A 23398-nucleotide genomic window follows, 5' to 3' on the forward strand; every position below is an offset into this window, starting at 1 on the left:
AATATTCTCATCTTTTATTTTGTAACTGAGTAAATCCGTCGCGATTAATGCTCTTAGCTTAGTATGGGAACTCTTATTTTGATAGGGAATACGGAAACGCCTCTTTCCGTGTTTATGTGGCGCGCGTGTCATTTTCGCGCGCTATGTTTAAAGTTTGGCGTCGCAGTTGAACTGTAACTGTGTGCTTATAGTTTGCGAAATTAATTTAAAATTAATTAAGGAAAGATAAAGCACTTTGGGAAAAGTATGACATTGAGAAAAAACAACAACACCTAATTGCTAATGCCGCAATAACGTATTTCAGCGCGAGCTAAACGGAAGCCTTGTTGCTATCATGGACCGATATAATGACTTAAAAATTCAGTTAAAACAGTGGGAACACTCGTTTGTTCAAACACACAACAGAAAACCAAACAAGGTAAGTTCGACACGATACACTTTTAAATTGTTTTGACACTTTCTTTTTGTTAGCTGTTAATTTAAAAAGCGTACTATTTTCACGGTTCGGAAAATATGTTAGTGAGGTGTCATTCTCGACGGAGTCGGTTTTTTGAGCCGAATCTCTTATTTGAGCCGATTCGCAAAATGAGCCCTTTTTTCGGTCTATACCGGCAACAACTCTGTTCAAAATCGAATTGCTGCCACGGAAAACTCAATTTTACACCTGAGCCTGAACTGTATGTATTAAGCAGCATGTCAGTGAAGGTTGTAAAGGAAAAATGGTAATGATCCGTCTGTGTCGAAAGAGTCGGTTCTTATTGGTGATTCACAAAAAAAGCCAGAATTCCCATCCCACATAGACATTGTATGGTTGAACTAAACAAACACTGATCAAATTGCTATTGTAGACACTACTGTCAAGTTGGTAGCTGCTTTGTATCTTCATTTTGAAGATGTAGCCTCGGTAATGCCATAACATCTGAACATCAGCTCTTCTCGTTGAGCTCAGTGGAGTTACTGATACCAACCTGAAGCTCATTATTTTCCCATAACAGCATGCCATGGAGTACTTTATTCCTTGTATACCACACGATATGTCATACTTTTTATCCGTTTATTTTTACACCTTACGTTGTGGAACTTCCAAGTTAGTTCCAGTTATCACTTACATTATAACAGCTAGAAACAGTTCTTCCTTCACCAGTCTCTCTTTTCTTCTCTCTGTCTCGCTCTCCTACAAAGTGTATCTATATGGTGGGTCAACAAATAACGGACTGAGAATGTCAGTATAGTCTTTGTTGTACAAGAAGGATAGTTATTAAGGGCTTTGTTTATTTAAAAACCAGTGGTTAGATTAAAGGAAATGGATGTATCAGAGCTTAACCAGGAAGTTTTTCTTTTTCAGGATGATATTGCTGCAGCTCCAGAAGACACGAAAAGTAAGTACGTTATGGTATCTGCGATAATCTACATTTTTTCCACCTTACAGTTTTTATTGTTACATCATATTACTGTTACCACTATGAAGTTGGTTATTTTCCAGGAGCACATCTTGAAGTGTTTTATTCCTGTTATACCACAGCAATTTTCCAGTTTTTGTTTTATTAAATAAGGACACGTCATGTATATGTTATCTGTTTACAGTTGAAACGAGTTAGTTCCTGTTAACACTTAGTCTATAGTTGACTTCGTTCCCTCTCTCTCTCTCTCTCTCGCTCGCTCGCTCGCTCTCGCTCTCTCTCTCTCTCTCTCTCTCTCTCTCTCTCTCTCTCGCTCTTGAAGTTAACAAGTCAGTCCGTTCAGGATTTTGCGGATTTCTTTTTGTGGTTGTCACAGCCAAAAATGCTTGAATTTGCTGCGGCTTTTTTCCCAAATTTGTGCTACAACTTGCAGAATTTTGTGTTTTTTTTTTCTTTTCTTTAGAAAACTACTTCAATTGGTGAAATTACAATTGCCCGAAATTCTTCGTAGAGATGTTTGTTTTTAAACGAGTTCTTTTAGCTGTACTTATGTTCGACTCGCGTGAATCGAAGAGGGCTTTGGCCGAGTGCACGTTGCGTTGTGATGACGTCACAAGACGCGTCTCGGCCCAGACTTGTGGTAAACTTAAAAAACTGAGAGCTCCTCAGAAGATTGGGGCGTTTTGCTTGATTTTGCATTAGTTTCTGCGATCACGAAATCCTGGAGGAACTGACAAGACGACAAAAAAATGCATCCTGTCATGTTACTGAAAAACTGCAAAACACAGACTGTTACAAAGGGGCTAACGCTGGGGACTCCTTCCAAAAATGCTAAATACATATCTCCGTGTGGAAAAGTTGTATTTGGTATTACATCCTGTCTAAATCTGTGTTCTCTTGCAGAACTTTACAAAGAGTACCGCATGCTCAAAGAGGCAAAGGAGAAGACCACAAGTGAGAACGAGGATCACGTACACAAGAAGGATGTCCAGTCTCCAGACTGCGGCGTTAGATGCTTATTTGTTTATTTATTTATCTACTTATTTAGTGTTTCTATGTGACCTTTTTTTTTTTTTTTTCACACAGAGCACTGACTCACTATTTGAATTTGTTTCTAAAACTCTTTAAAAGGACTGCTGGGGTTCTCATCTCAATCGTAAAAACCTGCCTGCAGCAACACCCAAACTCACTTCTAGAGATAAGGAGACATTGCAAGCCTCTTCCCAGTACTTTGGTATGAAGCTGAAGTCCAATCTCATCAACTCTTTATCGAAGGTAAATATATGAAGTTTAACTAACGTCCCATATAGAGTCCTCAGTTTAAACCAGCGGTTCTCAGTCACCAGTGGTGCGGGCTGTAATGTGCTTAAAATGTGTGAAACGTTTAAATAGAAACATAACCGGTCTTTCATTTATTATTTATTGACATATTTTAGGATCGATCATTTTCTCTGAAGAAAGCTGTCACCCCTCGGCGAAACCCAGGAAAGAACTGGAAAGACGGTGGAACCGCTTGCACGGCACATGAGGACATGAGTACTCCTTCCTCAAAACCTGCTAACACTAGTCCAGCGCTGTCCGCCTGTCCTCCAGCTCAAACTGGAAACGGCGAGGACGAACCGTCAGATCCCTTTCCTTCTTTCACTCCTTCTAAACTGTCCTCACTAAGCACGAAGACTCCAGATAAGAGCCTGGAGAAAGCCCAGTTCCTCAGGCAGTCCATGACCAAGAGGCTATCGTGTGTGGACAGGGGCTGGCTGGAGCGCTGTCAGGTCTTCACTGCGGTGAAAGACGAGCACATACCGGTCACGGGTAATTTAGACCTGCCAGAAAAAGACCGGGTCGTTCCAAGTAGTGCTAGAAGTGAAAAAGTGGCTGCGATGAATGGAGCATTGAGAGACTCGGCGTCATCGGAGGACGTGTCTCGGGTACGCGTTGAGGAACTTCCGGTAGATGTTGATGACAGTTTGGGAACCGCTGATATAGAAATGAAGCTCGATCGTGTTTCAGAGGGTCAGGACGGGACCGATGAATCCAGTCCTTCTTTAGAAGCCAGAAAACAAACAAAAAAACCCAGATCAAGGAAAGCTCAAGACTCTGAAGGTTCAGATTATGAGCAGAAGGTTGTAAGAAAAAAGGGACGGAAAAGGCCGAGAGAAACCGAAAAAGTAGAAGAACAAGCAGGGCAAACCGAAAGTGTCCAAAAGAAACGCAGGACCAAGAAAGATGACTCCGTGGAGGAGGAGCCTGTTAAAAAAGGACGCAAAAAGAAAGGAAGAGGTGCCGAGGAGGCAGAAAGCACTCTTGAGACTAAAGTACCTCAGAAATCAAAGATGCCTCAGGAGAACCTGCTAGGAGAAGTGAATGAGGAGGACGTGAAAGCAGTGTTATCCAGGAAGAAAAATCCAGTCAGAAGCAGGTGAGGCTCAGTAAGACCTGTGTACTGATCTTATCCCAATTAATTTAACTCAAGTATTTAAAAATGCTGTGTTCTACATGCCTAGCGCAAGTCTAACACATATTTCTAATTCCTTGGTAATCGAATGCCTCAGTCAGTAAACACCCTATGTTAACATTTTTGGTTTAACGTCATGAAACGAGTTCAAGTAAAGTACTTTAGAAGTCGAAGACCTGAGTGAGAAATGGGTAGAAGTAAACTGAGAAATGCTTGACATCTTGTTTTATTGGAAAATGAAGATGCGAGTGTGTTAAATGTAAATGTAGATGCGAGTGTGTTATTCCGCTTATACCACAGCATTTGGCCAGTGATTACAAGGTTTAATTTATTAATGAGCAACACATCACATAGTTTTAATGTTTTCGAGTTAGAGTTAATGTTCAGTCCGTACAGGATTTCTCAGAGCCCCTCTCTCTCTAAAATGCATTTTTTCATTTTTAGCGAGAGACTGGCGTAAACGTGTCTGTTCTGAAGACTGTCCTGTCATTGCAGTCGAGACTCCTTCTAGAAACATTATGTAAACGTGTCCTAACAGAAACACAACAAATCGTTTGCACAAACAAAAATATTGATTATACGGTTTACTTTCTTAAACGAGACTTTTTAAAAAATGTTTATTATTAGTCTTAGATTATATATCTGCCGTACAAGTCGCCATGTACGAGATGACTGCTGTCCGAGCCTTGAGGTTATACAGAAGAATCAGAATCAAGCATTTGACCTCACTGGCATATAAAATTTTTTAGTGAATAGGAAGGTTTTTTTTTTTTTTTTTTTTAATTTTTTTTTTTTTTTTTTTTTTTTTTTTTAAAGTGATTTTTCGGTGTTGCAGATCTTTACAATTTACGATAAAATTATGAAATGATCACTACCGCGTGAAAAAAAGTTCACTGTCTGGTAGACATTAATACTGCATCCTGAACATATTAAGCTGTTCGATAATAAGCTGAAAAGACTTTATTGATGTTGCAGATTTTTTTTTTTTTTTTTTGCAGCTACATGAAGGTCTGAAGTGCTTTATTCATTCAGATTTTGAGATTTATATGACACTTTAGAAGTAAAATAAAGTTACTAGTATGAAAAGATCGAATCGTTATATTGATGGTGATAAATTATGACATCTCTGCTATTGCAATATCTTTTTATTTAAAAAATAAATTCTAAATTGTTAAGGGTTAAAATTGTGCACTGAATCTTTAAAATTGGGGGGAAAAAACAAGTGAAAGGAAAATAAATAAAGTTAAAATTGTATTGATTTTTAAAACAATTTATTTATTGAAGAAAAAAAAAAATTTTTTTATAATAAAATAAAACCATTTTGTATGTGTTAAATAAAGGTCTTCTCATAAATAACAAAACAACAACAACACTGATCTTTTGTGGAATATTTTGTAACGTTCACTTTTACATTGATCTGCATATTGTGTATTGTAGAAATGTCTACCAACATCGTGATATGATATTTGTGTCATATCGCTCACCCCTAGTCACTAGTACATGTGAAATTTCCCATACGTTTCTAGATATTTTCAGTTTCCGAGTCTGTTGTGTGAATATATTACAAAGGAAATGTTATTCAAGCTACTTATTTTTCCTCATTCGCATAAGGGTGACCAAAAACACAGACGGAAACTTTGTGAAAATCAACCTGAAGAAGAAATCTCATGTTAAAGGGTTTGCCCTGAGGGGTGCAGCTCTCCGCAAGCATGTGAGTGGAACTGAAATAAAACAAAACCGCTTCAAATCTCCTTCTCGTGTTGTAACTCATCAGAAAAAGTGAATGGAATTGTGTTTGTGTGTCATTTGCAGATGTACGTGCAGAAGTTCCAGCTGAAGGGCGAGAGGTTTGGCGGAGGCGGTGGGCGGGGCAGAGGAAGATTCGGAGGGTTTAACCGACAGGGAGACGTCTGCTATAAATGTGGTGGAACGGGACACTGGGCACGGGACTGTCGTGGAGCAGGTGAGAAATCAGAAGAGTGTACAGGGAACTGTTGGAAAGCCTTTTAGCCTGGTGTTCATTTTGTTTTTGACGAAAAAGAAACTGAAACGTTTATCAGAAACAAAAACTAAATTTTCATTGATTAAAGCTGTTCAATTTGAGTTGACTTAAAAAAGCTGTAGTTTTTCTTTATGAGCTACTGCTTGGCCTCAATACTTTATATTATGCACTTTTGAGTGTGTAGCAAAAGAGTACGCGAGTACTGGGACATAACACGTCATCTAACGGAAGACGTCGAATGTCATTGCCTAGTTACGCCACACTGTCCCGGTAAACAGACTCCGCGTTGCATTTCAGCTGTTCTTCATTTGTTATTCCTCATATAATTTATACTTTTAATTGTCCATTCCCATGATGTATTTTTTCCACATTTCATTTACACCTCCTTAAATTCGGCGACGCGAACAGTCACAAAACTCCTCCTCCTTCGCACATGGAGCTGTGGGCGATATTAGCCGAAAAAGTGTCCGCGGATCCACACGTCAAAAATCTACCGGACATTGTAGACCCCCTGGATACTGCCGGGATACTCATTTCAACACACTACAATTTGCGACACGCTAATTTTCATCTCGGATGTTGTTTAGGATGGATAGTAGGCGAACTGGGATGCAGCGTAAGTCTAAAACGAAATTCCCAAGTCGGTTCCCGAAATGAACCCAAGCGCCGTGTGTTTTTTCTGACATTCTCACTCACAGTTCTCACCAAATTAACATTTATTGTTTGGAAATTTTGTCCGTCTTAGCTTTGGCTCCTGGTGTGGGAGGGGCGTCACAGAAGGACGCAGCCCTGGAGGAGGAGGAAGAGGAGCCGTTCCAGCTGCCCACCTTAGAGGAAGTAGCTAGAGCGACGGGAACGCTGTGCTCTCAGCCTATTGGTGAGTATCGTAACAACAAAAGGACCTGCCATTTGTGGTTACAGATATTACATGTCAAACAAGGGCAAATATTAAAGTATGTGGAATTTCAGTGTTTTAGAAATAGAAACAGTGCATTTTAGCCTAATAAACTGTATTAAATTCATTATCTCTATCAAAGCGGTACAGTGTTACTCTTGAAGTTAATAAGACTAATAACAAGTGCAACGTCCTGTAGACTTTCTCGTTTCGGTAAACTTAATGTTACAGCTTTATCTCTGACTCTCTGTTAATTCAATTAAAATTGTATTCGTATAGCGCTTTTAACAATGGGCATGGTCACAAAGCTGCTTTACAGAAATATATCAATTCAGGATATAGATTTGAAATGTATGACTTTATCCCTAATGAGTAATCCAAAGGTGACGGTGGCAAGGAAAAACTCCCTGAGATGATACCAGAAAGAAACCTCGAGAGGAACCGGACTCAAACGGGAACCCATCCTCATCCGGGTGACACCGGATAGTGCGATTATAAATAATTCTCTTCTATAACTGTGTACTACATGGTCAGATGGTGCAATTGTATAACCAGGAAATTCATTACAATTTTTACATGGTTCATTTTGTTAAAGTTATGAACTGTTCACTGATGGAGATCTGAGTGTAGAACTGTTCGTGATCATTGCAGTCCAAAAGCTATCATAGCGATTGTAGTCCTGTTACAAAGTGCTGACACTGGAGACTCCTTCCAAAAATTTAGTGACCCAAATCGTCACCGTATCAACAATTACACACATAGTCCGAGCTATTGTCAGAACTGCTGTTGTTGAAAATGAATCAACACCTTCTGGAGAATTTAACATCACTGATTGGTTAATGGTTTGGTGAATAAACACAAAGGTAATTGTTTAAAAAAAAAAAAAAAAGTTTTTTAATTACCTTTGGTTAAAAGCATAAATCAAATTAAACGCGGTCTAAAATAACCTAATAAAAAAAAAAACGAAAGATTTGGTCGTATTTGGTGTTCCATCGTTTGCTGAAATATGGCTTCACTCCGAGAAACAATTATTCCAGTGCATTAATAAAGTATGAGGGTTTTTTTTTTTGCACTGTAAAGACTGACCTCTTTCTGCGGTAGTGTCCTCGAGTGTCGGAGACGAGGCAGACGAGAAAGAAGAAGACCGAGGAGAGGAAATCCTGCTAAATGTTATGAGACCCGACTACGAGCGTCCCGCTCCTCCTCCACCCATGGAGCCACTGTACAGTCCACGAGAGGACGGCAAAGTGCAGGGTAAATCCATCGATCTCACCATGCTGAGAAACAAATGAATAACATCTGATGTACAGTATGTCTAGTGGAATTAAAAGTTGAGAGAATTATACTATCTCTTCTACAGAAGTTCCTCCTGAGGTGTACCAGGCTCTTCGGGACTTTGGGTACAAGACCTTTAGGCCCGGCCAAGAGACGGCCATCATGAGAATCCTTTCAGGTGTGTAGGTGTGTGTGAGAGAGAATATATGAAAAAGAAAACAATGGCTGCATGATGATGATGATGATTCATGCTAAAATAGGAAGCGCAATATTTCTGAAGTAGAAGTGAGAAGAGGATTCTCACTCACGATTCTTTGACCAAGGAACGTCTTCATCTTGCATTTACTGATTTACTGTACATTTTGTGAAATTTGTAAGAAATAGTTATAGATTATAATAAATTATAAAATGATATTATCTGCCATTTGTTTTTATTAGCAGTTGTACTGACGAGCCAGCTAGTGAAGCTTCCAGACTAGTTTACAGGCTCAGTCAAATGTATTAATTTGGCGAAACAACAATATTTTTGCTTTGTTGCATACATACAAGTCACGTAGTGGACCTCCTTTTTGTAGTTGGAGAAATGACTGATATTAAACTTGAATATTTGCAGCAATAAGACACTCAAGGTTGTCCCTTATGTGTGTCTGGTGGTGGTCCTCATTTCACAGGCCTTGTTTTGTTTATTATATTGTATTGTTTAGGTTTGTCTACCCTTGTGGTTCTGTCCACTGGCATGGGCAAATCTCTGTGCTACCAGCTCCCTGCCTACCTCTATGCACAAAGGTCAAAGTGCATAACCCTGGTTGTGTCACCTTTGGTATCGCTAATGGATGACCAGGTAATACTGCTTCTGCAATATAAGACATAACATACAGTGGTGTATACACTACAGAGCTGCTGTCAGGAAGATGCAGAACGGATTTACTAAGAGATGCGTATTAGCGGCATATATACGGTTCTCTATTTAGTTGAAACCTGATTGACAGTGTGGATGCGTGTATATTTTGTATTGTAAAGATGATGTGATATTTGTTGAGAGGAGTGATGGAAATGTAAGAGCAGAGAGTTTTTAATGTACTCCTTGTGTCAGTGGATAATCTGTAAATATGGCTTGTTGATGTCATCTTTTCTCAGCTCTCTGGGATTCCTCCTAAGCTGAAAGCAGCGTGTATCCATTCCAACATGTCTCTGAAACAAAGAGAGACCGCTATTGAAAAGGTAAATCTTATCAGAACGTTGAATGAGGCTATGTTGTTGTAATATGATCTGCATGTTATTTCCGTTAATCTTTCGGTGTGTGTGTGTGTGTGTAGGTGAAAGCAGGTCAAGTTCATGTTTTACTGCTGTCTCCCGAAGCTCTGGTTGGTGGAGGTCACTCTGGCTCCGGTTGTCTCCCCCCTGCTGATCAGCTCCCCCCTGTGGCCTTTGCCTGCATTGATGAAGCTCACTGTGTGTCTGAGTGGTCACACAACTTCAGGCCGTGCTACCTCAGACTGTGTAAGGTGAGGACTGGCCACTGTCGTTGCACGTTATACAGTCTGATATTACACTCAAAAAACCTGTACGGTTTTTGCATTTAACGTAGCCGTGGATTAAAGAATCCTTTTAATGAATTTAGTCATTGAATAACTTATCAGATCATAGTTCAGGGATAGTGATCTTACTTCTTATTATAGTAACATTACCTTATTCTATTCCTTTATTTTCCATTGTTGGTCATTTTACGATTTTCAACCCAATAACCGGCTCTCCTCTAACGCACAACTGGCCGCTGAATGTTTTAAAGCTACTGCTCATGCTACATCACAGCAGAACACATTCTGAGGAAGGCATAAACATCATCTTACAGATAACACTGCTTTATCAAGAATTACATTTCTGTTACAGAAAACAAATCAACACCTTGTGACCAATCACAACCATCCATTCTGGAATGATGTGGAATATAAATTAAAGGCTAGCTCTAAGGATATCTATTCAGTTAAAACATGGTGGTGGTAGTCAGCTGTAAAGCAATGTAGCAGGAGCTTATACTGTAGGTCCCAGGATGGCAGGAGTGTGATTAACTTACTCTTAATGATTACCTGGTGTGCGTGTAGGTACTGAGGGATCGTCTGGGTGTGCGCTGTTTGCTGGGTCTGACAGCCACTGCCACCCTGTCCACTGCGCTGGACATCGCTCATCACTTGGGCATCAGGGATTCTGAGGGCATCGCTGTTCGCTCGGCTGCCGTCCCACACAACCTCCAGCTCTCAGTGTCCATGGACGGAGACAAAGACCAGGTACACTCAGCAGTACATTACTACTGCGATGAAACAGGTGACCTGTTTCTAAATATGATCTTTTGAAATGTAATATGATCCTAGATAGGATTCAAGAGAGGATGTTTTGAAAATTCTGGGGTTTAATATTGTGTTTTAATATTTAATATTGTGTTTTCCCACAGGCTCTGGTGTCCTTGATGAAAGGAGAGCGCTTCGGTGCACTTGACTCCATTATAGTGTACTGCACTAGACGAGAGGAGACGAGCCGTATCTCTGCGTTGCTGCGCACCTGCCTACAGGGGGTGATGCTGAGAGAGTCCTCACGGCCTGCCAAAGAAGTCGAGGAGGACAATCCTGTGAGCAAGAAGAAGAAAGCATTGGGTAAAATCCAAAAAGGATGTTGTGCTAATGCTTATTTATTTATTTATTTATTTTTTAAATATGCAATGCAGACCTTGAAATCATGATTAAATACATTTATTGCAGTTGTGGGACAAGGCTTCCCTTTCTGGAATGGGTAGAGTTTATGTTGAAAGATGTGATGTGATGTGCGTAGCGATTCCGGTGCTAGTTTAGTTTTTATGCTATACTTTTTTTATTCCCGTGAGAGGTTAGTGGTCGTGTGCCATGCTGACATCGCAAGAGGACGTGACTAGTGCAGTTTAATAGGAGGTAAAAACATAAAGGATAATGTTCAGGTTTCACGGTCACTGTGACTTCTCACTCAGCATTTTACAGTGATGTTCAATTTCATAGTAATGAGAAATCCAACTTAGAATTTGTGGAGACAGCAAAAGATGGAGTCAAAAGTCCCAGAATGCAATGCAGCTATACGACGCCAAGTTACAGCAGAGACTCAGCTCAGCTAGTTAGTGATCTATGAGGTGAAGGAGCTCAATGGCGTTAATGCAGACATTTACAAACTAAATTACTAAAGTGCTGCTGCATCGTTCTGTTTAGGTAGAGATGAAGCAAGGGCTAAGCGAGAAGTATTTTACTCGAGTCTATTTTACTGTGGACTTTACTTACAAGATGACTGTTTTGTTGCAGTGGTTTTTCTCTGATTTTAAATCTTCAGGTTAACATGGATAGATTCTGCAGCATTGTTGCAGTAACTCATAACTTTACCGTGCGTTATGTTGCCCAAACCTCAGCCAGGAAGAAGATCCGGAAGCCGCTGAAGTGGATCGCTGAAGCGTACCACGCGGGCATGTCGGCCTCAGAGCGCCGGCGTGTGCAGAATAACTTCATGTGTGGCGAGCTGCGGGTGGTGGTGGCCACTGTGGCATTCGGAATGGGCTTGGACAAGTCAGATGTGCGTGGTATCATACACTACAATATGCCCAAGAGCTTCGAGAGCTACGTGCAGGAGATTGGACGAGCCGGAAGAGACGGAGAACCCGCACACTGCCACCTGTTCCTGGATCCGGAAGTGAGCTTAATAACGTCAGCATATAAGAACTAGGGATGGGATTGGTGCATTTGGTGCATATAAAAGTAGTTGATAAGCCCAGCTGTTCTCATTGCCAAATGTAATCCTTGCCAAACTGTGATTGCTAATTGAGAGATAATGTAAATCCAGTCACATTCAGTGAAGACATTCATGTCTATTTAAAGATCTAACTCCTTCCTGATCAGAGCGTTGTTAAATACAAACTTGAAGAATGTATGAGGATTAAACTGCAAGCTGTACCTGATTTTGTCATTTGCACAGGGTGGAGATCTGCACGAGCTGCGCAGACACATCTATGCAGATACCGTGGACCACTTTACTGTCAAGAGGCTGGTGCAGAAAGTTTTCCCTCCCTGCAAGTGCAGGCGTATCCATCAGCACCAGGAATTGGCCCAGGTAACTGATTCGAGCACTGTGATCGGCCAGGTTTGGAATTTTACTTATCCAATGGTTCACGTTAGACGTGTGCATCGGAATCCCACGTGACCTAAGGGACAGTTGTGGAAGTGGGTGTATCCATCCAGACATTCAGTTATCTAATCATCCATCTTTACCATCCAGTCTTATATACAATCATTTATGCAGGCATTTGTCTATCCATCCATCCCATCATCTAACCATACATTCATCCATGTAATGATTTGATCCTCTATCCATCCATCCGTCTATTGATCTATCCATCCAATCATGCATCTATCTGTCCATTCATCCATCCTTGTTTATCTAGCCATTCATCTATCCATCCAATCATCCATCTGTACAATTGTCTTACAGTCCATCCTTTCATCCATCCATCCAATCATCCATCTATCCAATTTTATAATCATTCATCCTTTCATCTCTCCATCCCATCAGCTAACCATCCATTCATCCATGTAACCATTTGTCCCTCTATCCATCCATCCGTCTGTTGATCTATCTATCCAATCATTCATCCAGCAATCAAAATGATTCAACCCCGTTGCAAATCAGGTTTAATGTCAAAATGTACAGACTTTCAGTTGTTCTTCCATGTAACTCATATTACATATGTAGCCATTTTATAGCTATCATATATTACAAATTTCATTGTAAAACCTTTGGTCATCATCTGGTGCACAAATATTATAAATATAGTGATAATGCAGCTCACTACGATGCTCTGAATAGTGGAACCTTCAGATTAAAAATGGATGAAGCTGAGTGCTTCTGTTCCTTCTCCAGGCCATGGAGGTGGATGATGCCGAGCTGATGGAGCTGATGGATCACTGTGAAGCTTCAGGAGACAACCAACATGAACAGCGAGACACAGCAACACCCGCCCAGATCCAACAAACAGAACCAGAGCAGACGAGAACCACGCACCAGAACCCACGCCAGCCAGAACGTTCTCAGGAGTGGAACAAAGCAACAGTGCAGCTAACAGAGGGAGAATCAGAAGGTTTCATTGCTCAGCATGGGGAAGAAGAGAAGTCACAGAACGGACAAAAAGATGAGGGTGAGAAGATGGGAGGAAGTGAAAATGGTTCAGAGGTGCAAGAGAGTGAAGGCGGTGTGTCGGGCCAGCGTGTGTGTCACACTCACGAGAGAGCGCTTCCAATGCAGGATACGGTGGACGAGCTGGATATCACAGAGGAGGGTAAGGAAGTACCGATGATATGTAGACAATAACAACGAACACTCACTTTTTCTTAGCTGCATCATTGTGAATTCACCGTGGTCGATTTCCGAGCGTTCTTTTCTGCTCAGGTTTGGAGACTTTGCTGTGTTACCTGGAGCTCCACCCTCAGCGCTGGGTGGAGCTGATGCATCCGACCCTCTCAATGTGTCGCCTGGTGTGTTACGGAGGACCTCGGGAGCTCCGCAAGCTCATCAAAGTGTATGTACTCGAATTGAACTTGTTTAGCTGTGGGATATGTAAAAGTTTCTTCCACACGAGAGAACCGCGAAAAGTTATGAACCAGGCAAGCAATAACATTCTGAGATATTACATTTGGGGGCCAGCAAGAAGAGAATTGCAGTAGTTAAGAATAGAGGTCGACCGATTTTAGAGAACCAATTTAGAGATGCCAATCAGTCGACAACGAATGTGTTTGGACTGGGGGAGGAAACCAGAGTACCCGGAGGAAACCCCCAAAGCACGGGGAGAACATGCAAACTCTACTGTGTTGTGTTTTTTGATTTATTTTGGATGTCTCTGTTTATTTGTTATTTGGAGTGTATATATACGAATATTTATGCATGTATTACATTAAAAAGAAAAAGTACAGTGCATTTTCATGGTACAGTCAGTACTGTTTGTTTTTGTAATAACGTTCAGCAATATTTTACTTTGAGTGTTATGTTTTCATTCAGTATCAGTTTTATCAGTTGATTAATTGGTTATTGGCAGGTACTGCCCAACTTGCTTATCAGTATCGGTAAAATACACTATCGGTCGGTCTCTAGTCAAGAACCAGGGCTTGTGCAGAAGCAGGGCGGTACAATGGTGCAGCATTCCCTCCTCACAGGGTACCCAAATCAATCTTGAGCTCGGATTACTGTCTGTGTACTGTGATAGTTGTCACTCTGAAAATAACCAATTAGGACCCGCACATTAATATAAACCAGAGATTTGCCTTGCAACTGGAACTTCTGTAGCTGGTGTAGTTCAGATGAATCCGATTGGTCAGAAGATTGTTTAATCAGAATCGAGAACTCGACAGTGCAATGATGTAAACGTTAATATGTATGCATCACGGCCCCACCCTCCTCGCTGTGTCAGGTGTGCTCCCGTGGCAGTGGTCCTGGCGAGGAAACGGCTGGCCGGCGAGAAGGTGGAGGACTGTGACTCTCTGGAGTTTGACGTGGTGGAGTTGGCAGACACGATGGGCTGGCAGCTCCCGCTGGTCAAGAGAGGGCTGAGACAGCTGCAATGGGGTGGTACGTACAGTACATATAATATAATTAGCAAGTCAGAAACTTACAGCCTTCAGTTTTATCTTTTATTATTATATTATTATGCAAACTACATGTCTAAATCATCACACTCTTGCCACTAAACACACTTTTGGCCCGGTTATACTACGTGTAATATATATGTATGCCGCTTCATAAAATACCAAAATGTCTGCATGTGGTCAGGAAGAAAGAGTTTCTGGCTTTAATGAAGCTATGACCAGTGTCAGAAACCGCTAAAACAAGTCAGAGATACTGAACTACTTGCAAGTGTGTAACTTTACACTGCAAAAAATCTCATTTTCGCAAGTGAAAATATCTTGAACATAGTCAAATGTAAATCTAGTGTTTCCTAACCGTCCCATCTTTATGTTCTCCGTAACATCACAACGCACAAACTATACACTCGTCCGCACTTGAAAATGAGTTTCGGAATTATTTTGCAGTATAGTCATTGGAAGTGGTTTCTTGTTGCTTCTTTTGCTTTGTAAAGCTCTCAGTCCATCCTTTTCGCCATTCGTCTCATGTGGTTTTGCCAGAGTGTTATGATTGATTGATTGACGTGGTGTGTGTGTGTGTGTGTGTGTGTGTTCAGGTTCTTTTGGAGGCTCAGGTCGGAGCGGTATCCACGTAGAGTTCTCTGCTCTCTCCTTCTACTTCCGCTCCTATGGAGATCTGGCGGCTGAAGAACTGGACGAGGTGTGTGCGTTTCTGTACGGCAGGGTCCAGACGCAGGAGAGGACGCAGCTCTATCAGCTAAAAGCCTCCTTTAAAGCTTTCCGCAGGTCACACAGATATACACACGCTCACTTTAAAAAAAAAAAATTTTATTCATTGACGATTATTTCAGCTTTGGAGTTTATCTTGTTTAAACGTATGAGACCTTGGAATTATCTGGAATTTCAGTGATGATGTGTTGAAGCGTAATTCATGTACTCCTTGCTGGGTTCTTCTCTACTTACTGTATGAGCGAGTTACTTCAGAGCATTCTTTAGACTTTTGAACAATACGTTGGTGTGAAACTTCACACGTTCAGTGGAACGCAGTTCAAATAAAAGGATCACTATAACACTTGGGGTGTGCTGTTATAGGAAAATGATCACTAATGATGTCATGCAGCCGGACGTACAACACCAAAGTTGATTATTTTCTTTACAACCGCATGTAACAAAATATTTCATTCCTCTTCTGCTCCAATAATTTAGTCAAAGTTTCTATTTTTTTATTTATAAAACGAGCCACACTTTACTTTATCCATGTATTGTTACATTAAATGTGTGGAGTGTCTGTGAAACATGGTATTTCCTGTTATCACAGCTATAAACAGTTAATTGTCCACCAGCCTCTCTTTTTTTTTTTTATCCCCCCACCCACTGTCAAGAGGACAAAAACAAAGCGCAAAGCGCAGCTTGTAATGTTACTAAGAAACCGGAAAGTGCAAATCTGTTTCGAGCGCTGCCACTGGAGACTCCTTCCCTAAATAATAAATAAACGTCTCCACATGGAAGGATTCACTACTGTTCAATAGTATTATTTTTAAGATCAGTTTATTATTATACGGATCGTCCAGCGTTCAAGTACTTATGCTACCAAGTTGTTACTATGGAAACGATAGCATATAAAAGCGCATTAATATAAGCCTCTGATTTGGAGTAAAGCTGCCACTATTGTCAGAGCTGCTGTTGTTGAAAATGTCACGTTCTGACCAATCAGAATCTAGAATTCAGTAGCGCTGTCGTGTAAATACGTATCTATATCATTTTTTGCCTCCGAATTCCAAGGTCTTGATCTGATAATGTTTCTGTTAAAATGGTTCCCTTGTTTGTTTGTTTATTTATTTGTGCCTACTTATTATTTTTGACTTTATGTTGGTGTTTAGCCTGTTGGATTTTTTTTCTCCTTAAGTGAAAGTGTGTTGATGTGCGTGCAGTGTTGCGTATCGGAACTGTAGCTTCTGCATGGATGAGCTGGACGAAGCCAGGAGCCTGAGGCTGAAGGAGCTTCTGGCTGATTATTTTGAGAAGAGGCGAGACCTGGACCTGAGCAAGTACAAGGAGGAGCAGGACGATGAGGACGAGACCTTCAGCAAGTTTAAGGTGTGTATGTGTGTGAGGTTATAGCCATGTTTCATCAGCATGAGCTTGAACAGTCTGATCATTGTGCTGTTGACTGTGTGTCAGCTGAAGGACTGGGAGGATCAGATCCGTGCTGATGTGAGAGCTTTCCTGGCCAGTCGGAGTGATGAAAAGTTCTCAGGCCGTGCCGTGGCGAGGATTTTCCATGGGATTGGTGCGTTTCCTCATTTTTGTCTCTATAAGGACTTCTGCTGCAAGTCATAATTTGTCCGTAATTACATGTTCCATCCCCATATTTAATCAAGACATTTGACATTACATCATACAGTGAATAATGCTAACAAAGCTAATCATTATTGTTAATAATTCATTATTACAATTAATAAAAAAAAAAACTATTCCGTTGTAACTTGTTCCTTTGTAGTAATTTTTATTCATAAACACTGGATTCTCAGGAAGCCCGTGTTATCCGGCGCAGACGTACGGCCGAGACCGGCGTTACTGGCGAAAATATCTCCAGTTTGACTTCAATGAGATCATCCGCTTAGCCACTCAGGAGATTATTAGAACAAGATAACTGAACAGAGACTCCTCCGTTATTCACTGCTGATTCAGTTGTGTGTGAGATTTGTCAGTTTATCTGTATTTTATATCTCTGTGCTTTTATAAATGACCTAATTTATTGGTTTTACTGGATATTGAATAAAACTTATTTTTCTACATATTGAGTATCATTGTTTCTTTACTACTAAACAACAAACTGAAGCACAGAGCAGAACTGCAAAGTAAGGACTATTTACAGACTTTTAAATATAGGTCAAAGATGGAAAGGATTCCACTGTCAGTAAGAGAATAAAATGCAGAATACTGTTAAATATTAAATAGATATTTTTATTAACTCTCGTTTCATAATATAAAAAGAAAGTGTGTTGGATAAAATTATGTAAAAAGTATAGAAAAAAAGATTTCAAAGTAGAAAGCTTTTTATTTATCATAATGAAAACCAAAGAGTAATTTTTAAAGTAACCTTTAATTAAAATACTTTAGTATTAAAAAAAAAAACCCAAACAATTGAGCTTTAAAACCTGAATAAATTATTACAAATTTTGCAACAATACAAAGTACTCCTCTTCCTCCTCCTTCTACTTTTACTACTACTAATAATAATTTGGCATACCCTTTTAAAGTTTTAAAGTATGAAAACTTGACATCGGCAAAATTAAAGTGTTTTAAAGCACAATATGCCCATGAAGACAATCACTGCTTATATTTTTATATTATGAAACCTATTTTGGGATGTTTTCTGGTTGCATAATGATGCAAATTCAGTCGCTGAAGCCCCTGATTGTTTGCTTTGTCAGTAATCAGTTCATTTTAGCATGCCTGAGGGCCATTGTTTCAGTTTTTGATGTCTCTTGATTTTTCCCTCTTGCTTTCCAATCCAGCGCATTAACATGGCACGTACACTAGAGGGCAGTGTTTACATGTACATTTATGACATTCGGCAGACGCCCTTATCCAGAGTGGCTTACATTTCTCTCATTTATACATCTGAGCAGCAGCTCTGACAGTAATGCCGTCTTGTAAGGCAAATCACATTTTTGTATTGATGCACTCGTTCGAATACGTTACTGTTTCCATAGTAACAGCTCATACACAGGGACTTGTATGGCAGAAAGTCCTTATGATCTAAGCCTAATAATAAACATCCTGTTGTTTAACAAAGGAAAAAACTGTACTTCATGTGCTGAAGTTCCCTATAAGGTGACGTTTGTTTATCAGTTATGGAAGGAGTCTCCAGTGCCAGCACAGTCAGACGTGGGGGGAAAGTCTCCAGGTTGGAGAACTTAGTGCGTTCTCGTGACACGCAGCATTTTTTTTATTACTGTTTTATAGTTGTTATGATGCAAGTAATAACATGAACTAAAACAATGATAACACCTCTTCGTCTCTGATTGTTTTCCAATAACCGCACACCCCATGTGTTTTTATCCCTGTTGAAATTTGTGCACATTTACCCCGTGTTATTCCCTCCGTCTCATTCGGGGTAATTAATTACTTTCTCGATCGAACAATCTATATCTCCCACACCAGCCAAACTTCAGCCCTTGAACTCGTCGGCTTTTAGCGTTTATCTTCTCTCAGGATTGTGAGTTTCATTACACACTCACTTATTTCCTTGTTGGAATGCTCGCTTGTTGAAACTTCAGTAATGTTCATGATCTCTTGTGCTTCCTTCACAGCATTTCACAGTTTTACGCCTATCAGTTTTTGCAGATGTCTCACACTGACTTTTTTTTCAGGCTTTGTTATGAAGCACAATGTTTCCCAGCACATCTTTCTTCCTGTTGATAAAATATGAGCGCATTTTCTCACACACACACGGGCGAGTAAAGCATGTACCATAAGGAAACTGAAATTGTGTGGTTTTTCCATCATCATTGTTCACTTGGTTTTATTTTATGTAAACAGCTTTGCTATCAGTGTGCAGATTTTTTTTTTTTTTTTTCTCCCTGGATGATATTTGGACCTGAAAGCTAACACCAGATTGTAGATTAACTCTAAAGTAAGCACAGTCTTACATGGACAGCTGATTAGAAATACTCCAGGATTTTGAAAACATCTGGTAAAATCAGACTTCCTGGTGTTTCACCGGGTTTAATTGAACAACCCCGGACCAACGTTCCATGTGTGTAGCATCATAAGACAGCAATTTATGTAAGGAACAAAACATGAGGGGTGGGGGTGGCGGGCTAGCTGTTATAACATTACCATCCTGAAGTGGATTATTTCCCTCTAAAGTCCCGTATTGAAGTGTTTTATTCCTCTTACACCGCAGTATTTTGCCTAGATTAACAATTTTTCATCTACTAAAGAGCTTGTCAGGTTTTTATTCTTTCATAGTTATATTTAACATTGTAACTTGCATTATATCCACTATAAATACCACAGCACATTGCCAAGAATGACATCTTCATTAACTATAGAACAGTACATCATACTTTTTATCCATTTGTAGTAACATTTAATGTCGTGTCCCTGTATAGTTGGTCCTTGCGCTATAGATTCCTTCCAAAAATGGTAATTAAACATCAGCAAAAACTTCAGTATGTTAACAATTACAAAGGTTTTTCTTTTAAAAAAAAATAAATAAATAAAAATTGTTTACGTGGAGCGTCCATGTAAAAGTCCCTGTGATTTAACCGTTACTATAGAAACGAAAACGTTAGAACGAGCGAGTCCGCATGAACGATCAGCTGTCCTTCCTGTCTCCCTGTAGCACCGTCTCAGGCGTCTTACATTACAGACATTGCAGTTTATTGCTCTGAACACATCTGCAGTCCTCATGCCTCCCTGCAGCAGGTCTATGGCATGTTCACGCAGGTGAGCAGAAACCCTACACATCTTTCCTCTGGTGTTTTTCAGAGTCGGTAGAAAGGTCTCTTTAGTGTCCTAACTTATTGTAACTGTGACCTTAATTACCTAGCGCCTGTAAACTGTCAGTGTCTTAAGGACTGTTCCACAGGTGCATGTGCAATAATCGTTTATGGTTCACTGAACAAGCATTAAACAAGCACGAACCTCGTTTAAACCCTTTCCAACAAAGATCTGTAAAGCTTATTTAGGTTTGACAAAATTATCTTCAAAATACAGTCTCCTGAAAAGGGGACTTTCTCTTTTTCTTTTCTTTTTCCTGAGTTTATAATAAAACGTATATGAAGGTGAAGACGATAGAAAAGACAAGCTACAATTGTTTTCCTTTCCTTTTTCCAAGCTGATTTAATTGGAGAATGACAGATTTGTGGTTGTCTATCAAATTTTCAGAAGTTAATGAGTGTGAAGCTTCACCACTTTAATTATGTGAGTTTAGATCTTGATTCCAGAGCTTTTCCACTTTAAGGGAAATCATCATTATTCATTCGATCCGTAATGTTTTTCCCGCCCTTTTCGATTCCAGCTTTATCCAATTCATATTTACTATTTTATCCAAATTACTTATTTATCTTATGGTTACTTTAAAATAACTTTTAGAGTTTCTATCACATTTTTATTTTCCGTACTTTCTGCATGTTCCCTTATACTGTTATTTTATTTATTCGCATTTTTAAACACTTTGAACCTGATTTTAGAAAAGTATATGGATGGTCCTGTATACTTAACTTTATTTGTTTGTTATATTATGAACCAGTTTACATGGTGTTGGTCTCATGCACTACTGTAGATATTACAGTATAGCTGTTCTGGATCTGTGCAGCTATCGGAAAAACAAATCGATATTCATACTTTATCTGCTACATGAGGTACATCTTAACTCACTTTACATTAACACTACCATGTCAGGATGTTCTCGTGTATAATGCAGGAAGTCCACAACTGTCCTACATTTGTCAAAATTATATATATATATATATATATATATATATATATATATATATATATATATATATATATATATATATATATATATATATATATATAAAAATCAGGAAATGAATCCTGCTGATTTTGGAGATATTTTGTTCTTATCTGCTGTCAGTGAAGAGCAGGCAAGATTGATTGAGAACGCAGGAGCTTTATAGCTGCTGATAAGATTGTCAAAGGTGAACTTTGCGATCCAACAGGTCCACACTGCTTGGTGATAATAGCATAGCTTTATTACTTAATATTTTCCAATGAGGGATAAAGATAATGTTAGGTAAACGCAATAGATTGTTACATAAAGGACGACTTTTATTTTCTGAGGTGAAAAATAAATATGACAGAATGACGAGCTATATATTCAGTGTTTGGAATCGTGACGTCACGGGTTGTTTAATTCCTCAATCTAGGTTTCAGTAAGGATTATGATTGTGTTATTTTTTTAATGACAGATTTCACAGTTCGCAGATGAATTCAGTAAAATTCCTGCATTCATTGTCTGGTACCAGTTGTCTCATGCCCAACATTTAGTTCTATGCCCACCAGTTTCAAGATTATTTTGAAACCGTTGAATCACCCGAGTTGCATAGTAATACTTCTCAGAATTCTGTGGCTTGCTAAATCAGGTCAACATCCATATTGGTGTACTTAATGAATTTACAGCCCTACATCTAGACCCGAGCACTTTGCGTCATTGTCACTTTGACGTACCGCTGCTAAGCCGAAGGCCGCGTGTGGTCAGGGTGACCTCGCGTGATGTAGCGCAGACTAGACTACGACTGTAAATCCTTCTGAGAATAATATACTGTACTGCACACGCAGACGAGAGGAAGATTAAAGGACGGCATTTTAGTTAGGTGTTTGGGTCACTACAAGCCTCCCAAATGGCTTCAGTGCTGTCTCTGACACTGGAGCGATGAACACCATTTTCCCCAAAAGATTTTCATTCAGCTGGTGTTTTGATGAAGGTGGTGTAGAGCACAGCTCCAAAATCCTCCATATAAGGGGTTGCATAGAATAATCAATTTAGATTAATACATTCACAAATTGAATTGTCAAGGTAGATACGAGACTGAGAAGGTAGATACGAGACTAAGAAGGTAAATACAAGGTAGATACGAGACTAAGAAGGTAAATACAAGGTAGATTTGAAACTAAGAAGGTAGACACGAGATTAAGAAGGTAGATACGAGACTAAGAAGGTAAATACAAGGTAGATTTGAAACTAAGAAGGTAGACACGAGATTAAGAAGGTAGAGACAAGGTAGATACGAGACTAAGAAGGTAGATACGAGACTAAGAAGGTAGAGACAAGGTAGATACGAGACTAAGAAGGTAGAGACAAGGTAGATACGAGACTAAGAAGGTAGATGCGAGACTAAGAAGGTAGATACGAGACTAAGAAGGTAGAGACAAGGTAGATACGAGACTAAGAAGGTAGATATGAGACTAAGAAGGTAGATACGAGACTAAGAAGGTAGAGACAAGGTAGATACGAGACTAAGAAGGTAGATATGAGACTAAGAAGGTAGGTACGAGACTAAGAAGGTAGAGACAAGGTAGATACGAGACTAAGAAGGTAGATATGAGACTAAGAAGGTAGATACGAGACTAAGAAGGTAGAGACAAGGTAGATACGAGACTAAGAAGGTAGATGCGAGACTAAGAAGGTAGATACGAGACTAAGAAGGTAGATATGAGACTAAGAAGGTAGATATGAGACTAAGAAGGTAGAGACAAGGTAGACACGAGACTAAGAAGGTAAACATGAGACTAAGAAGGTAGACACGAGACTAAGAAGGTAGACACGAGACTAAGAAGGTAGACACGAGACTAAGAAGGTAGATACGAGACTAAGAACATAAGCTCCTGTGTTGTACAGTGACTCATGTGGAACACTACACAGCAGGTCTGGTGTAAATTCTAGATAGTGTGAACATGTTCGAACAAATATTATTATTATTATTATTATTATTATTATTATTATTATTATTATTTTTATTTTTATTATTATTAGTTGGATTTGGCCCACCAGGCCTTGAGTTTGACATTTTATTTAAACCATTTTCAACTAATTCTTATGTCTAGGGAGCTTATTTTTATCAAGAGGTAAAAGGAATCATTGGATTGAAACTTATGCCAGGGTTCCAAAGTAAAGAAGAGAGTCTGACAATTATCAGCTCCAGGATTCTCAGGGTTCAGACTTCACACCATACATAGTTTAATCTCACCAATACCCCA

General features: G+C 39.6%; 1 protein-coding gene across 1 annotated transcript; it reads left to right on the plus strand.

Moving 5' to 3' along the window:
* The first annotated feature begins 104 nt into the window (after window positions 1-104).
* On the plus strand, window positions 105-17460 carry recql4 (RecQ helicase-like 4). The gene is made up of 24 exons (XM_017455311.3): window positions 105-418; window positions 1346-1379; window positions 2304-2407; window positions 2532-2675; window positions 2837-3819; window positions 5467-5566; window positions 5668-5818; window positions 6603-6734; window positions 7854-8006; window positions 8113-8205; window positions 8732-8868; window positions 9165-9248; window positions 9344-9532; window positions 10130-10312; window positions 10477-10675; window positions 11449-11726; window positions 12009-12143; window positions 12951-13365; window positions 13476-13605; window positions 14491-14648; window positions 15259-15448; window positions 16594-16759; window positions 16844-16952; window positions 17194-17460. The coding sequence occupies exons 1-24, from the start codon at window positions 335-337 to the stop codon at window positions 17313-17315; spliced, it is 4473 nt and encodes a 1490-aa protein (XP_017310800.1). The 5' UTR covers window positions 105-334; the 3' UTR covers window positions 17316-17460.
* The last annotated feature ends 5938 nt before the right edge of the window (window positions 17461-23398 follow it).

This window comes from Ictalurus punctatus, chromosome 24 (genome assembly GCF_001660625.3).
Source record: "Ictalurus punctatus breed USDA103 chromosome 24, Coco_2.0, whole genome shotgun sequence".
NCBI lineage: Eukaryota > Metazoa > Chordata > Actinopteri > Siluriformes > Ictaluridae > Ictalurus > Ictalurus punctatus.

Excerpts from the sequence above, each read along its gene's own strand:
- recql4 (XM_017455311.3), top strand. The coding sequence starts at position 335 with ATGGACCGATATAATGACTTAAAAATTCAGTTAAAACAGTGGGAACAC. Across the intron at positions 3,820-5,466 it reads AAAAATCCAGTCAGAAGCAG|GGTGACCAAAAACACAGACG; the intron begins GTGAGGCTCAGT and ends CATTCGCATAAG. Across the intron at positions 14,649-15,258 it reads GAGACAGCTGCAATGGGGTG|GTTCTTTTGGAGGCTCAGGT; the intron begins GTACGTACAGTA and ends GTGTGTGTTCAG.